The following is a 16,123-nucleotide window of genomic DNA, read 5'->3' on the forward strand; positions in this document are numbered from 1 at the left end:
CCTTCATATGTGTCATTGTGCTTTGTTCTAATCCATTCCCTTGGTCACTTTGTTTTTCAGGAGAGAAGAGCTGGGCCTGGCAAGCTGAGTCTGCAGAGCATTTCACAGTGATGAATCAGTGCATTTACAGAGGGATGGAGGAGCACAAGGAAAGGTAACAGTTAAGGAAAAACGTGTTCGCAGCAACTTGATACAGCATAGCAACTTGATACAGTGTCTCTGGGTACTCCTTGCCTTGATACAGCATAGCAATTTGATACAGTGTCTCTGGGTACTCCTTGCCTTTTACATTGGTAGAGAGAGACCCAGAAAAGTCTGGAGGTTGCAAGGGGCTAGGTGAGGAGCTTGGTGGTTGAGGGTTTTCCCAGCATGCATCAGGCTCTGGGCTTGACCCTCTGCCCTCCAAACACACATCTCCTTTCACATTTTTTGTTTTTTTTGTTTGTTTTTTGTTTGTTTGTTCCACCAGAGGAGAGAAACCATTGTTAAATATGGAGGATTTTTTTCTCAGCCCCAGAAGAGCTGGGATCAGTGGGAACAATGTGGTGTAAAATTAGGTGTCTTGGTGCAAAACTGTGGATGTTCATCCCAGACACAGTCCCACCTGCTCAGAACATCGTGTTTGTGAGTGCTCAGTCTCAGGAGCAAGCAGTGATGGACATGAGTACTTCTGAGACATTTCTCCCTCCCTTCCTCCCTCCTTCCCTCTTTGTTTGTTTCTTTGTTTCTTTCTTTCTTTCCTCCTTTTCTTTCTTTTAGACTAACTTTTTAATTTTAGAAATTAAAAAATAATTTTAATTCTCAGTCCTGAACCCATTCCTGTTCTTTCCTATGGTCAATGCAGTCCATGCTTGTCCTTTATATAATATCTACATTTCCTTCCAGAACTTTCCCTGGGTATCTAGATATATAAATGGAAGGCCATTCTTTCATTTCTTCTCCTTGATTCTGTTGTTGTTTTAGCCTTTGTTCTGTTGTTGCTGGTGTGTGTGTGTGTGTGTGTGTGTGTGTGTGTGTGTGTCTCGCATACACACGGAAGTCATGCATACGGAAGTCAGAGTTTGAAGTCAGGTATCTTTCTTATCTCTCTCTACCTTATCCATCGAGGCAAGGTCTCTCATTTGAACCCAGAACTTGCAGATTCACCCAGATTTGGTAGCCAGTTTGCTGCAGGGATTCTTGCTCCAGCCTTCCCTGTGTAGAGGTTATAGGTGGGCTGCCATGCCTACTTAGTGTATATGTGGGTTCTGGGGGCCCAAGCTCAGGTCCTTACAAACTGTTTTACCCACCCGTGGATCCATCTTTTGCCCTCCATTTCTTCTCTTTAAAATGCATGCTGTGCTGGCCGGCCTCTTTCACAACCCTTTAAAACATTTAATGGTGCATCCTATAATGTTTTTGAGGCAGCCTGTGCCGGTCTCCTTTGTTTTCAGGCCACACCAAGCATGAGGAGTGTCCATCTCACTGATCGCCGAGCCAGCTCATGATGGTTAGACTGGTTCTGGCTTTGTCGGGATGTGTGCTATGGTATATTCCTTTGGGCATGCAAGCTAATGGTTCTCTGTGGTGGTTACCAAGGAGGAGAGTCGCTGGATCATCCTAATACACATTATAAGAATCTAATAAACATGATCAGGTCACTCCTTAAAGATCACAGCTCGGCTTGTCAATGGGGTAGCAGGTTTCCTGTTTACCCACTTCCTGTAAATCTCAGATCTGTTCTTTAATTTCTACTGTTGCTGGGAGGACAGCAACCCTCTCTGGGGTTGTAATTTCTTCTCCCTCTTCCTCTGGGGAAGTCCATCTTGGGACTGTTGCTTGGTTCCATCTCTCGGTGGTACCCATAAACTTCTGTACTCACAGGGAGCGACCTCTCCAGAGACCCAGGGCTCCAGCATACCCGGGCACCTGGGCAGTCCTGGCTTTTCCCAGGTGCAGATGCAGCTTTGCTTTCTCTCTTGAAGAGCATCCAGGCTGCTGTCCCGGGGGGCCCAGTGCAGGAGCAGAGCCTCTCTTTTGGCTCTCTGAAGGCTTTGAAGAGCCTGGGGTTAGATTTCATAACTTCAGGTGGATTTCCTTATCTGCTCAGCTGCCGCACCGGCGACAGGCTGATGTGTGCCACGGGTCAACCCTCTCTGTGCATCCGTTGATCTATTTCCCTGCTTGAATCCTCACAGGGGCTCTAGAAGGAATGAGCAGTGCTGTTCTCCCCCTTTTGTAGGCCTGGGCGACAGATGAGACCCCATTCAAAAGCCCTCCAAGGAGCAAAAAGGAAACTCGTGACTATTTGGTCTCCTCCTGGAGGCTCAGCTCCTAACCTGTGCTCTCGTTAGATAGTAACTGAGTCGCACTGGCTCAGAGGTGAGCTCTCCCGTGGGGCACAGCTCTGCCGTCAGCATGCCCTGTCTGCAGTTGCCTTAGCCATTTGCACCTGTTGCTTGGGTATCCGTGGCTCTTCTCGGAGAGAGTAGGAGCTGAAAGGAGGGTGGCCAAGGAGGGGGCGGTGTCCCCATCCAGCATCGGGCCCTGGGCTTTTGTGTCTCTCCAGCACCTCTGCTCTGTGTACTCTGGAGACCAGAGGCTTCACTCGAGCTCAGCCAGGTCCTCCTGAGGATGGATTTCCCAAGCTGAGCATCTTTGCTGTGGGAACGTGAATATATTTTATTTGGAGAAATGAGTCTGCCGGGATGGAGTGGGGAGGGAGTGTTTCGCTTGTCCTTGGTAAACCTAACTCGTCACTCTGCCCTAAAGTGTTTCCTTTTAGAGGTCATTCAAAGATTAGGCAACTCCAGAAGGGGCTGAAGATGTAGCTCAGTAGTACATACAGCCTTGCCTAGTGTGTGTGAGGCCTAGGTTCCACCCCAGTACCACAAAACCAAGTACATAGCTGAATGTACAAGTAAAAGAAATGCAGGCGGAGTGCAATTTCAGATACTTTTCTTACATATTTCAAAGGCATTAAAAACTCGGGGGGCTGGCTGGATGGCTTAATGGTTATGAACATGTTCTGCTCTCGCAGAAGACCTGAGTCCAGTTCCTAGCACCTATGTTGACTGACATCTACCTGTCACCCTAGCTCTAGAGAATTTGACACCCTATTTTGCCCTCTCAGGCACCTGCACTCACACGTACATACTGCCCCCACTCCGTAATTTAAAAAAAAAATCATTAAAAATACACAGAGATGGAAGAAGTCATAGATTTACTGCATTTCATGCCTTACTGTTTAAGCATAATAGTGAGGAAATAACTTTCCAAATTCAAGCTATAGGAGCATGTGCTGGCCTCAGGTCTCTGGGGTCTGACTGACTGGGGCTCTTTCCACAGCATCAAAGCTACCTCTTGTGGGATTGGCTGATCCCAGAAGCCTGATCCCTCCCTCTAGTTTCACAACTAGAGCTTTATTATCTGAAAGTCCCTTGGGAGAGCCAGCCCATCAGTTGAATTGTTGAGTCATTCCATGGGCATTTATTGTATATCCCTACGGTACTAGAAGCAAAAGATAGGTACAATTCGCCTTCTCAGAGAACTGAGAATTGAGTTGGGATGAGGGGCAGTTGCATACTTGGTGAGCGTGGGTCAGTGGAGAACATGTTTGTACACATCCCCTGTCCTTTTTCTTTTATTTTGCTTTGCTTTTTAGATTTATTCATTTATTTCATGTATGTGAGTACACTGTCACTCTTCAGACACACCAGAAGAGGGCATCGGATCCCATCACAGATGGTTGTGAGCCACCATGTGGTTGATGGGAATTGAGCTCAGAACCTCTGGAAAAGCAGCCAGTGCTCCTAACCTCTGAGCCATCTCTCCAGTCCACATATCCCCTGTCTTTAGGTTGCTATTGCTATGATGAAACACCATGACCAAAGAGGAAGGAAAGGGCTTATTCAGCTTATGTTTCCACAGCACTGTATATCATCAAAAGATCAGGTCAGAAACTATAAAAGGGCAGGAACCTGGAGAGCCAGGAGCTGACACAGAGGCCGTGTGTGTGTGTGTGTGTGTGTGTGTGTGTGTGTGTGTGTGTGTGTGTGTGTACACGTTAGGGGTGCTGCTTACTGGCTTGCTCAGCCTACTTTCTTATAGAATCCAGAATCAGCAGCCCACGGGTGACCCCATCCACACTGGGCTGGGTCCTTTTATATCAGTCACTAAGAAAAATGCCCTAAAGCTTGCCTACAGCCTAATCTGGGTTCATTTCCTCAGTTGACTCTTGGATGACTCTAGCTTGCATCTAATTGACATCAAATTAACCAGCACAATGCAGGACCACAGTCTGACCCGGAGCCAGCCCGCCTTGTGAGGACAGTGCCTTACCAACTAGCTACACAGTTCTCGGCACAGTGCAACTTTGCTCCTGAGATCTATGAACGTCTTTTAACCAAGGTTTTACAAAAAATTCTCACAGTATCCACGGCCATCATTTCCGATTGCTTCCTCTTCTAGGTGGGAACTGATCTTCTAGGGGCCCAAGAACGTCAGATTTCTATGTGATAAAACCCCAGCGAGCGAAGGGTCCTGTTGCACACAGTGACTATGACCAGAAAATATTATTTTGTTGTGAGAGTTTCTGATGTTCCCTCAGGTGCAAAGAGAATTCTCAGAAGAAAACTCCTTGTCTTTTCTATCAGTCTTCCTGTGAAGTGGGCTTGTAGTGAGAACTTCAGTCATGCTGAGGAACTAGAAAGACCAAGTTCGTTCATTCATTCATTCATTCATTCATTCATTCATTCATTCATTCATTCATTCATCAGTCCACACTCCATTACCCAGCAAGCCTCAGCACTGAAGGAAAATGACCAAGGAAGGGTATTTCTTTCTTTGCCTAGTTTCTACTCACAGGTTGTGTACACGTGCATGTCTTCAAAATCAAAGTACTCTCCGGCTTAACTATTACAGTAGAGTTGCTGCTTGGTGCCCATGGGAAATTGGCCCCAGGATCCTCACAAATATCAATATTCAAAGGTGCTCAAGCCTTTACGTTCAGTGTCAGGCTCTCTGCAAAGAAGACAGAGAACTTTCTAGATCTGTTAATCAGCTCTTGCTGGCCTGTATGAGGCAGTGCAGCAGAAATAATATATAGTTGATAGTCTACTGTATCATTTAAGGAGCAATGATGAAAGTCAGGGGCCAGTCCTGATGGCCCTGACCTATAATCCCAGGAAATAGGAGGCTGAAGCACAGGATTGAATGTCCAAGGCTCCCTAGGCTACATTGGGAGTTTAAAGCCGGTCTAGGCAACTTAACCTTGACTTAAAATAAAAAATAAAAGGAGGGGTTGGGGATTTAGCTCAGTGGTTAGAGCGCTTGCCTAGTAAGCGCAAGGCCCTGGTTCGGTCCCCAGCTCCGAAAAAAAGAACCAAAAAAAAAAAAAAATAAATAAAAAAATAAAAGGAGACCCAGGGTTACAAAGAAAGCTCAGAGATAGAGCACTCACACAGTGTATGAGAGACCCTAGGACCAATTTATTTTAAATAAAAATCTCTTTCTCTGTCTGTCTGTCTGTCTGTCTGTCTGTCTGTCTCTCTCTCTCTCTCTCTGTGTGAATGTTTTCCTGCATGTAGGTATAGGCACGATATATTGTGAGTTGCCACGTGATTGCTAGGGTCCTTTGCAGGAACTGAGCCACTGCTCTAGCCCCTACGCTCTTGGAGTCTGAAGGAAGAGGTTTTTGAATTCCAGGCCAGCCTATGCTGCAAGACCTTGTCTCAAAAACCAAGTCAGTACACAAACTGTTGTGTTCTGCGTTAGGTTGAATCTGTAGGACCTGCTCGCTGACTGTGAACCACTCCTGTGTGCTGACTCTGTTAGACACTCCTCTCCTGGAAGGAGGGGCCTAGCATGCTGCAGTGAGGCCTGCTGTGTAGCCCAGGGCACTCCCCTGTATCAGCTGTTGAACAGATTATGTTTGATACCCTTCGCTTAGGGACGGCTTTGGTGGGCTGACTTGGTTGGGAAGCAGTAACATGCAGGCCGCTCCAGGAAGAGTTTGGTCCCACATTGTGATTGCTCCCAGAGTGGGCCCCAGAGCCCTGTAAAAGTTCCCCATCCTGCTAGCTGTTGGTCCTTATCTTTCCCTGGCCCACTTCTCAGCTGCTATCTCTTTAGCCCTGAGCTGGTCTTATTCATTGGTTTTTATTAGCTCTTTGTTTACCACTTAAAGGGGTGCACGGAACCTGTTCACCTTCCCTCAAGTCTCCAGAGCTCAACCGGTGACTTTCACAAGCTGGAACGTGACAGCTAAGAGTTTGCAGCTCCTCCTTTTCATGACCTTCAGTGAGGCACCGTACCTCTCCCCTCCCCAGCGTTCCCAAGCAGCTCCTTAGAAAGTAGTTTCCTCTTTACAGTAATAGGAACACCAGGAGGGAAAAAAATGGAGTCTTTCACCAAACGTGTTTGGTCAGTGCTGACTAAAAGTTCAGTTAAGTAGACCTTTCACTCAGGGCTTGTCAGAGCCTATTAAAAGATCAGGTTGCATGGCACGGTTTCTAAATAGAGGTCCGTGTTGTGTGCAACCCCCAGCCACCCCCAGTCAGCTGTTGGACAGATCACTTCTGATCCTCAGGGTCTACTGAGTTCTGACATGTGGCCAGGGCATGAGACAAGTGTGCAGTTTACAGATGAGGACCCAAGACCTCTCAAGGCGAAGAAAAGGGCCAGGCTGTGGTTTTAAGGCCCAGATCTAGGCTTCTGAACCTCAAGATCAGTTTTCTTGCTTTCTTCCCCCACCACACCAAAATATATCTAACCTTGTTCTGGCCGAAGGCAGGATTTAGAACAGTGTTTTAGAAACTGTCCTGTGGAAGCCGGTGGCCCAGTGTTCAGAAAGCCCGGGCAGGGAGATCAGTTGAGTCCATGAGTTTGAGAATAACCTGGACCGTGTAGAGACCCCATCTTAACAGACAAACAACTGACAATAATAAAACTCATCTGTGCAGCAGTTAGGAAACAAACTCTTGCCCCTTCCTTCCCCATGTCTTCCAGTGGCTAACTTCTGCATAGCCTTATCTGCTGGAGTGGGAGCCTCTGTAGAGGCTGTGTGCATTCATTGGCTCCAGACCTTATAACAAACCAGGGAAGGATAAATCACTCACCTCCATTTTGCAGAAGAGGGAAAGGGATTCATAAGTACCCACTCCAAGGTCAATGGTAATTCTAGGTCTTAGATTGAAGTCAGTGTTCTCCCAGGCACAGAAGCCCTCCATACACATGCCTCTCATCTTCTTGGACCCTCTTTTTCCTCCCTCTCTGCAGAATGGGCTGCAGCTACAGAGGCTGCCCCAGGGGTGGAGTCCTATAGTTTTGAGAGGTATGTATTTAATCCCATTAGGAGAGCTTGGAGTCATACTCTTAGTTCAGGTAGTTATCCTTTCCCTGGATGGCCTGCTGCCAGGGCGGTGTCAGGGGATGGTGATGGCTCTCTCCCAGTTGTTGAAATTTCCTGTCAGTCTCTCTGTCTCTGTCTCTGTCTCTCTGTCTCTCTGTCTCTCTCTGTCTCTCTCTGTCTCTCTCTCTCTCTCTCTCTCTCTCTCTCTCTCTCTCTCTCTCTCTCTCTCTCTCTCTCTCTGTTGCTATGATAAACACTGTGACCAGAAACATCTCAGGGAGGAAAGGGCTTTATCTCAGCGTATGCTTCAGATCACAGTACATCACTGAGGGGAGATCGAGAAGGGACTCAGGCAGGAGCTGTAGCAGAAACCATGGAGGAACACCGCTTCCCGGCTTGCTCACTGGTTCATGCCCCGCCAGCTTTCTTATACAGCCCAAATGTATCTGTTTAGGGAATGGTGCCACCCATAGTGAGCTGGGCTCTTGCACATCAGTGACCAACCAAGACAAACTCACAGGAATGGCCAGAGGGGCCATCTGCTTTGGGAAATTCCTCAACTGAGGGTTCCCTTTCCCACATACCTCTATGTTGTGACCAAAAAACAAACAAACAAACAAACAAACAAAAAAAAAAACCTGTACACTAGAGGAGATAATGGTGAGACACCATCCCTCAAGTTGATGCGTGGGTTCGGTATGCTAAGAAGTGGTTAGCTTGTCTCCTGCACACTTGACTGACATATAGGAAGACACAGTACAGGACCCTAGGCTGTTATCTATCGCTAAACCATTCTTCTGTCCACCCGCAGAGCCAAGAAGGAACTGTGTAAGTGCCCAGCCTCTGCTTCACCTTCAATGATTTCACTGATTAGCAATTCAGGTCCCTGCATGAAGCACTCTGTCAGGTTTCCTGGGGTCACAACAATGGACTTGGCCTTCGTGGTGCCTGTAGTTTAAGAGGAGATAGGTAAGAGGCAGGGAGACACAGAGAGCTTGCTAGAGGACCCTGCTACTCCTCCCCATGTCATTCATGTTTCTGTTACTCTGTCTTAACATGCATTTTTTCAATAAAGTACAGTGTGAACCTCTTCAGTAAGTGCTAGAAAGGGCTTCAGTGCTGGCCTGCCTATCCTCACACTGAGAATACATCTCATGTAGGGCAGAAGTAAGAGAAGAGAATCTCTGAGGGGCTTGAACCTGCTCCACACTCATCTGGCAAAGTCGACACTTAGTAGCTGATGCCCTGAGGTAGTGGCCCTTGTCCGCATACCTGCCCACTCAGGGTGGAGGCCTTATGCGTCATGTAAATCTGCCTCCTGGGGAATCTGATAGAAAATTCCTGCCAGATGGGAGTAGAACAGTTTCTGGGGCAGTAAATTGGCTTTTCCAACCTTATGGTCCAAGCATTGGGCTCACTGAGCCATGGCAGGGTGATGCAGATAGCTAAACCCTCCCTTGCTGAGGTGCCTGGACCTGATGAAGGTAAGGCTAGTCTGTGTACGTTGCCAAATGCTGGTTTGCTCCAAGGTGATGGGTACCCTGCGTGGAACGATAGTTTCTTCTCTTTTTCATGTGTGGAACAGGTTCGTTTTTAATAGTCGAAGAGTGCCCATCGGGATGGTTCCCGCTCATCTCGAATTAGGTGCTTTCAGTGCCGTCTCCTCCTAGAGGAGCATCTTTCTGTCAGCCATGCTTTTCCACCCGTAGGCTGACATAGAACAGGGGAGCAGCCAACACACAAGCCTACTGTCATGCACGGCTAAAGACCGTGGTGACATTACAGCCTCCTGAACATTTCAAGTCCACCAGGTAGGAAAGGGCTCCACACTGGGCACTTTCTTCTTGTCTCTTGTGTTCCCTCTGGTCTTCTGGGAAGGGATGAAGGAGACCCTTTGCGAGAGGTGTATTCTCATAGGGAGGTCATCGTCACCAGAAAAGCTGTCTTTGTTTTTAATGTGACAGTCATAGTTTTACTATACTTTCCCTGTCACTTGTGGTTTGTTCTATGATTGTCACGTGCACTGATTTAAGGGGCCAGAAGGGACTGCTCTGCAGGGGCCGGTAATCTCATGGGCCTCAATGTTCCATTGTTAGGGTGGTGAGTTTGAAATGATTTTGGTGCTAAAGAGGGAACTAAGAGCCTCGCTCTTTTCCACCCTAGGTCCCAGGATGGTCCGATGATCAGAATCGGTAGGAGGTGCCCTTACCAGCTGAGCCATCTTATGGGGCCCCTCAGGCTAAGCTTTAATCAGCTACTATATTTTTTTCCACAAACAAAGGGCTGCCTCGGCTCTCCAGGGAGATCTGGGGAACACGAGGATTCTAGAGAGAGGACAGGCATCCTTGGGATGTTATAGAAAGTGGAAACTGCATCAGGGACACACTGCTGTAACAAGCACATTGCGCCCGTGCAGAGTAGGGGTGATTTTAGCTTCCTGGAGACCTGGCTGCCCTGTGCCTCATGGTCTTTACCATTTCCCTGTAACATGTCAATGCCTAGCTTTTGCCTTGCCGTTCTTCCTACCCAACTGCATTTGGAGGACTGCTACAAGGGAGCTCCATTATGATTTATTAGTGTGTGTGTGTGTGTGTGTGTGTGTGTGTGTGTGTGTGCAATTTGTGTATGTGTGCATGAGTGCATGTGTGAATGTGTGTGTGCATATATGTGTGTGTGTACATGTGTGTGTGATTGTGTGCATGAGTGCATGTGTGAATGTGTGTGTGCATATATGTGTGTGTGTATGTGTGTGTGTGATTGTGTGCATGAGTGCATGTGTGAATGTGTCTGTGTGCATATGTATGTGTGTGTGTGTGTGTGTGTGTGTGTGCGCGCACGCGCGTGTGTGTGATTGTGTTTGGGTCAGGGAAATGCCTGTCAGTGATGAGCAACAGTGCTGGCTGCATTGCTGGTGCTGACCTTCAAGTGATGCAGGGAGACTGAGAAAACAGAGGTATAAAGCGGTATTACCTGGTGACATGTGCTCTAAGGAAAGGGAAAGGTAGATGTAGAGTTGTTCTAGTAGGGCTGTAAGGAGTGCCTTTTTTTTTTTTTTTTTTCATATAAGGAGGACATTTGAAAGCAAACCGAATGTTCAGAGAATGGGCCTTGGGCAACTTTCTTGAGAATAATCATGGTTGCTGCAAGGACAGCACAGGTAAAGGCCCAGAGCAGGGCAGGAGCAGGAGCAGGAGCAGGAGCAGGGTTGACCGTTTGTGCTGGACAATGGGCAGGAGGACAGAGCTGATATGTGATAGTGGGATTGTCCTGTGTGTTGGATGGTTGGTCAGCTCTATTACTGACCGCCATTATTGGAAAAATCTAGTCTTTTTCTGTGCTGGAAAGAAAGGACCTGCTGGCTTCCCCGGTTGACTGGGGTGGGCAGCCTCAGGTGACAGATTCACTGTGCTAAGACACACACAGAGGCCATCGCATCTGCACTAGGCATGGTGTTCACTCCCAGAGTCTCACCAGGGGTCACGTGGGGAAAAATATGGAGTGTAGCCGAACACACAGCTATTTGCTTTTGAGATCCTCAAACTCACTCTGAGCTGTTATGCTCAGGCAACCTCCTGTCTCGGCCTTCCGGATGGCTGTTTGTCTGCTGTCTGTGTTTGTATTCATGACTTCTTTTGAGACAGGGTCATTTCCAGTAGCCTAAGCTAGTCTGGGGCTCATTGTATAACTCAGGCTGGTTTCAAACTCATGGGGATCTTCGTGCCTCAGCTTCCCAAGTAGGAATTGTAGGTATGACTACCATTCTTAGGAATATTTTATGTGTGTGTGTGTGTGTGTGTGTGTGTGTGTGTGTGTGTGTATAATGTATATGTACACACATACAACACACACATATAAAGATAGTGAGCTAGAGAGTTTGGTTTCTGGAGACAGGGTCTCACTGAGTAACCCTGGCTGTCCTTGAACTCACTCTGTAGACCAGATTGGCCTTGAACTCACAGAGATCTTCCTGCCTCTGCCTCCTAAGGGATTAAAGGCTTTTACCACCATACCTGGCCAGGAATGTGTTTTGAATGATCATTTTGCTAGCTGATCACTCTCTCATACTCAGGTTTGCCTGCCTGCCGGCCTTCCTGTAGAAGGCTATTACTAACTTGTTTTCTTAATATTGAATAACATCATTATCAAATTATCCTATTCTGATGGGTTTTCAGATCTATTTTTAATGTTATTATTTTGTGGGATTTTTTTTCCAGACATGTAATTATATAATCTTTAAATTAATGAAATTTTGCTCCCTCTTCATTTCCAGTTGGAGAGACTTGTTTTTCTTCTGTGTAACTGTGCTGGCAGTACTTCCTGGGGGGTGCTAGCTCTTCGCTTGCAACAATGATGAACTTTCCTGCTGATCTCCGGATCTTACGGAAGCATCCCTCTGTCCCTAGCTAGCTACGAGTCAGAACTGGGTGCTGGGATTTAACATGACAAGCATCAGGAGAGACATCTGGTTTTTGTTATTGGTTTTTCCTTTGGATTCAATTAATGAGATGAGTTATATTGACGGATTTCCTAATAATGCATTCTTCTGTTCCTAGAGAGAATAGAATTTAGTCGTGACCTGTAATTGTATGTGTGTTTCTCAAGGATGGGAAGGGTGAGGGCCTAGCAGTTCAGTGACTGGTTTAGGGTGGATGTTGCAGATTTTTGCTTCCCTGAGTTAAGTGTGGAAACAGGAGTTGGGGTGAAGGATGAGTTGGCACCTGCAGGCTTGATTAATTGAAAGATTTCCCCAGCTTCACCCCCATGCCTAGCCTCCCACCAAACTCACTCTTAATTCATCGTGGCTATTCTAAGTTGTTCCCTCTTCAAAATGAGATAAAAATACATGTTTAAAAAATGAGTTTTTAAAACAACAACAATAAAATTTGTATATTAAAGATTTATGTGTATGAATATACTTTGTGAGTTCCTGGGAGTTACAGATTGTACTGAATCACCATGTAGGGGGTGGGAATCCAACCCAAGTTGTAAGAGCAATGAATACTTTTAGCTGCTGAACCTTCTCTTTAGCCCCAAGGGTTGTATGTATGTATGTATGTTTGTGTGTACATATATGTATATTTGTACATATATGTATATTTGTGTTTATATGTATATGTGTATGTATGTATGTGTGTATGTGAATGCATGTGTGTATGTACATATGTGTGTATGTGTATATGTATGTATGTATATATATATGTGTATATGTATGTATGTATATATTATAGATGAAATATGTTATGTAGCCCAGGATGCCCTGAAAATCACAGTTTTTCTGCTCAGCCTCTGAATTGCTAGAATTACGGGTACCGCCATGACCAACTTAAAGAGTATCTTTGATGAGATGTTAAAGATCTTATGAGTGGGATGCATAGCTGAGCATGTATATATATGACTTCTTGTCACCTGGACTCAGGTGGTCACTAAGCCCCCCGACCCCATCCCCACATGGAGACCTGAATCCAGGCGCAGGTTAGAAACCTGCTCCCGAGGCTTTGTCCTGGGAAGGAAGAGAGGAGCTGCCATCAGTGGGGAGACACAGCTGTCCAGAGGCACCATCACTTCAATGCTGAGTATGGTCATGGTCCACTGTGGCACAGGATCCTCCGCCTCTGCCTTCTTTATAAGTGAGGCAACAGAGACAGACAAAGAGAAAAGGCATTTGCCAAAGACCATCAGTAGGCATCGACCCGAGGCAGGTGGATGGCCTCTGGCTACAGCTTACACACTGTGGTCTCTGACACCTCCTTAAACATGGCGGCTCAGTCATCAGACTTGGGTGGTCCCAAACCTCATTTTATTCTACTTTTAATTTTTTTTCTTAGAAAATCTTGAAATTCTCTTAAGAGTTGCCATATGGAGTAGAAAAACACACACACTAGAATCCAGCAGTCTTGCGATCTTCTTCCCGTTCTGTTTTATGACCTTGGACGGGGACATTCCCTTGGTGAACCTTGTCTTCATCTATAAATGTGATACTATTAGTAATGGCGTCATAGGGCGGGGGTAAGGCTTAAATGAGATGGTCTGACTTGCATGCCCTGCGTATACCTGGCGAATGTGAACAGTAGGCAGCTGCCATTGCTCGGTGATGGGATGTATTCCTAGAAGTGCCATATTAGTGGACTTGGCCCTGAGTGAACATCCCAGAGTGCTTGTGTATTTACACAGCCCATGAAAGACCTGCTGTCACTGGCCAATGTAATCAATGGGACATATTGTACATATAGTCACTCCCTGGCTAACCCATGACGAAGGGTTGTATTTGACAAGTTACTAAAAGCGGTCGTCAACTTGACACACCGGGGAAGAGAGAACCTCAATGGGGAATTACCTCATCAGATTGGCCTGTGGACAGGTCTGTGGTGGCACTCTTCTTGATTTCTAATGGATGGAGGAAGGCCCAGCCCGCTGTGGGTCACACCATCCTTGAGCAGGGTGGGCCTGAGCTGTATAAGAAACACAGTTGAGGATGAGGTGGGAAACAAGCCAATGAACGGTATTTCTTCACAGTTCCAGCCTTGAGTTCTTACCTCCCTCAGTAATGAACTGTAACCTGTGAGCCGAATAAACCCTTTCCTCTCCACGTCAGCTTGTGTTAGCGCTAGTCACAGCAACAGAAAAGCAAACCAAGACACTAGCCTATAGCACTTCTCAGGCGGGGAGGTTAAGACATGATATTAAAGTAAAATGATACCATCCCGGCCTCCCTCATAGATGGACATTTTAGCATAACTTTAATTTTATAATTCTAAGTTGAAGTTCTTCACAAGCATATATTAGTTGCACAAAATAATGGGTTTCACCGTGACAGTAAATTTGTTTTAAAAGTAATGATGGTGTAGCATTTAGGAACACAGGCTCTGGAGCCTCACTGCTCTGATTCAGATCTTGCTTGAACCAGTAGCCAGATGTGTTACCTTGGCTGTGTCGCCTGACCTGTCTGTACTGTACCTTCCTCGAGTGTAAAACGAGGCTAATTATAGGCCCTGCCTGCTAAGGTTCTCTGAGGAGGAAGGGAGCAAATGCCTCTGTATGTAGCCTGACGCCTTAGCTGGTGTATGATAAGCCAGATACCGGATGTAGCTGTCACTGCTATGTGTACTCTACTTCAATGGCCCTGGCTCCCCCAAACATGTGTCCATCTCACCCGTTCAAAGGCGATTGCCATGGAAGCCTGGAGACTGGGGTCCAGTCACTGCAACCCAGGAGAGAACGAACTCATAGTTATCCTCAGATTGCTCCTCCAGCAGTGGGCGTTGTCCTGCAGCAGGGGCAAGAGAGATAGGCCAACATGCACAGGCCTCTTTTCAAGACTCAGCCTTTTGTTCAATGGGGACAATGTTTGCCTTTCCCGGGTGCTTCATTCCTTGGCATTGATGACCACACTATGAGGAAGGAGGTTTGGTCTGATGAGAGCACACCAGGAGGGTGATGGCCTGGTGAGGAACGATGAGAGCAGAGAAGAGCTGTCTCTCTTGGGCCCATGGCAGTCGGGTCAACCAGCTGAGCAACTGAAAGGATGTGAGAAAATAAAAGGCGGGCTCGGGTTTTCTATTCTGAAAAGTGCTCCATTCAGGCCTCCCTTGGCCCCTTGTGCTGTAGGGAACAGAGCCAGTTAACCCACATTTAATGAGATCTGGGTTAGTGGACTCCCTTTCTTCTCACAGCATGTCCTGGCCGTTGGACCGCTTCCAGGCTGCGTACAGTGAGGGCCATTTACACAGCTCTGGCTGGCTGGACTTTCTTAATGAAGTCTGCCAGCCCCCACATAGACTGTGGGCTCTCCTCTTGGTTTTACCAAGGACCATTCTCTGTTGATCTTTGGGTACCTCTGTGCTTGGGGAAATGCCTCAGCACATCCTTACTGTTGGATTCTATTGGGTCTTTTATTTTGGTCTTTAGTAACGGTTTTATTTTCCTGGGAGACATGATGGCGGTTTCCTTCAGTTGGTGGTTTCCTCTCTCTCTCTCTCTCTGTGTGTGTGTGTGTGTGTGTGTGTGTGTACTCACTCACTCGCGTGCACACTTCCCACATCCCTCTCCCAGGCCTCACTGTGGGGCCCTTCTTTCTGGGGGCTGGGATGCCAGGCCACACAGTGATACAGTGACTTCCTTGTCTGCTTGACTCTCACCAGCTAATGGGCAAGGTCATTTTCAAACTCAACACCTGCTTATCCAGCCCGCCAGCTGCACAGCACCAAGACAGCCCGCTCTCCGGGGCCAGGGAAAGGAGATAAGAATAGACTGGAAGAACAGCAGCAGTGGAGAAACTGCCCACCTACCTCAGGCGTGGGTGGGCGTTTGGTTTGGCGGTGAGTCAACACGTATCAGCTGATGTCAGGGGCCCCTCGCCGAGACAGCCTGAGAGCCTGGGAGGACTCCTATTCCATGACGTCGTTACCTTCTTTTGGTTGGGCTCGTAAGGACCGTTACCATTAGAAGGAAGTTTTCAGCCGTCCACCTGGCATCATTGTTGGGATAGGATGCCCCGAGCTCTGCACAGCGAAGTACATAAACTAGAATGGACCATGTCAGGGAAGGTGTCCACTGACAGGAGGATCCTTGTGTGGGTGTGAATTCTGACAAGGCATGTCTCTGGTGGCACGTCTGTGAACTTCAAGGTGGAACGTGAAGACCTTTTGCTTTAATGGCTTATCATCATCATCATAATCATCATCATCACCACCACCACCACCACCATCATCATCATCACCATCACCATCACCACCACCACCACCATCATCATCATCACCATCATCTATCATCATCATCATCACCATCATCATCGTC

General features: G+C 47.1%; 1 protein-coding gene across 1 annotated transcript in view; it reads left to right on the plus strand.

Moving 5' to 3' along the window:
• Positions 1–16,123, plus strand: part of Arhgef3 (Rho guanine nucleotide exchange factor 3) — a 281,753-nt gene that overhangs the window by 34,385 nt on the left and 231,245 nt on the right. Inside the window, exon 2 of the mRNA XM_032918596.1 lies at positions 61–154. Coding sequence (XP_032774487.1) covers positions 111–154 — 44 coding nt within the window. The 5' untranslated portion in view covers positions 61–110. The remainder of the gene's footprint in view (positions 1–60; positions 155–16,123) is intronic.

This window comes from Rattus rattus, chromosome 13, assembly GCF_011064425.1.
Source record: "Rattus rattus isolate New Zealand chromosome 13, Rrattus_CSIRO_v1, whole genome shotgun sequence".
NCBI classification, from domain to species: Eukaryota; Metazoa; Chordata; class Mammalia; order Rodentia; family Muridae; genus Rattus; species Rattus rattus.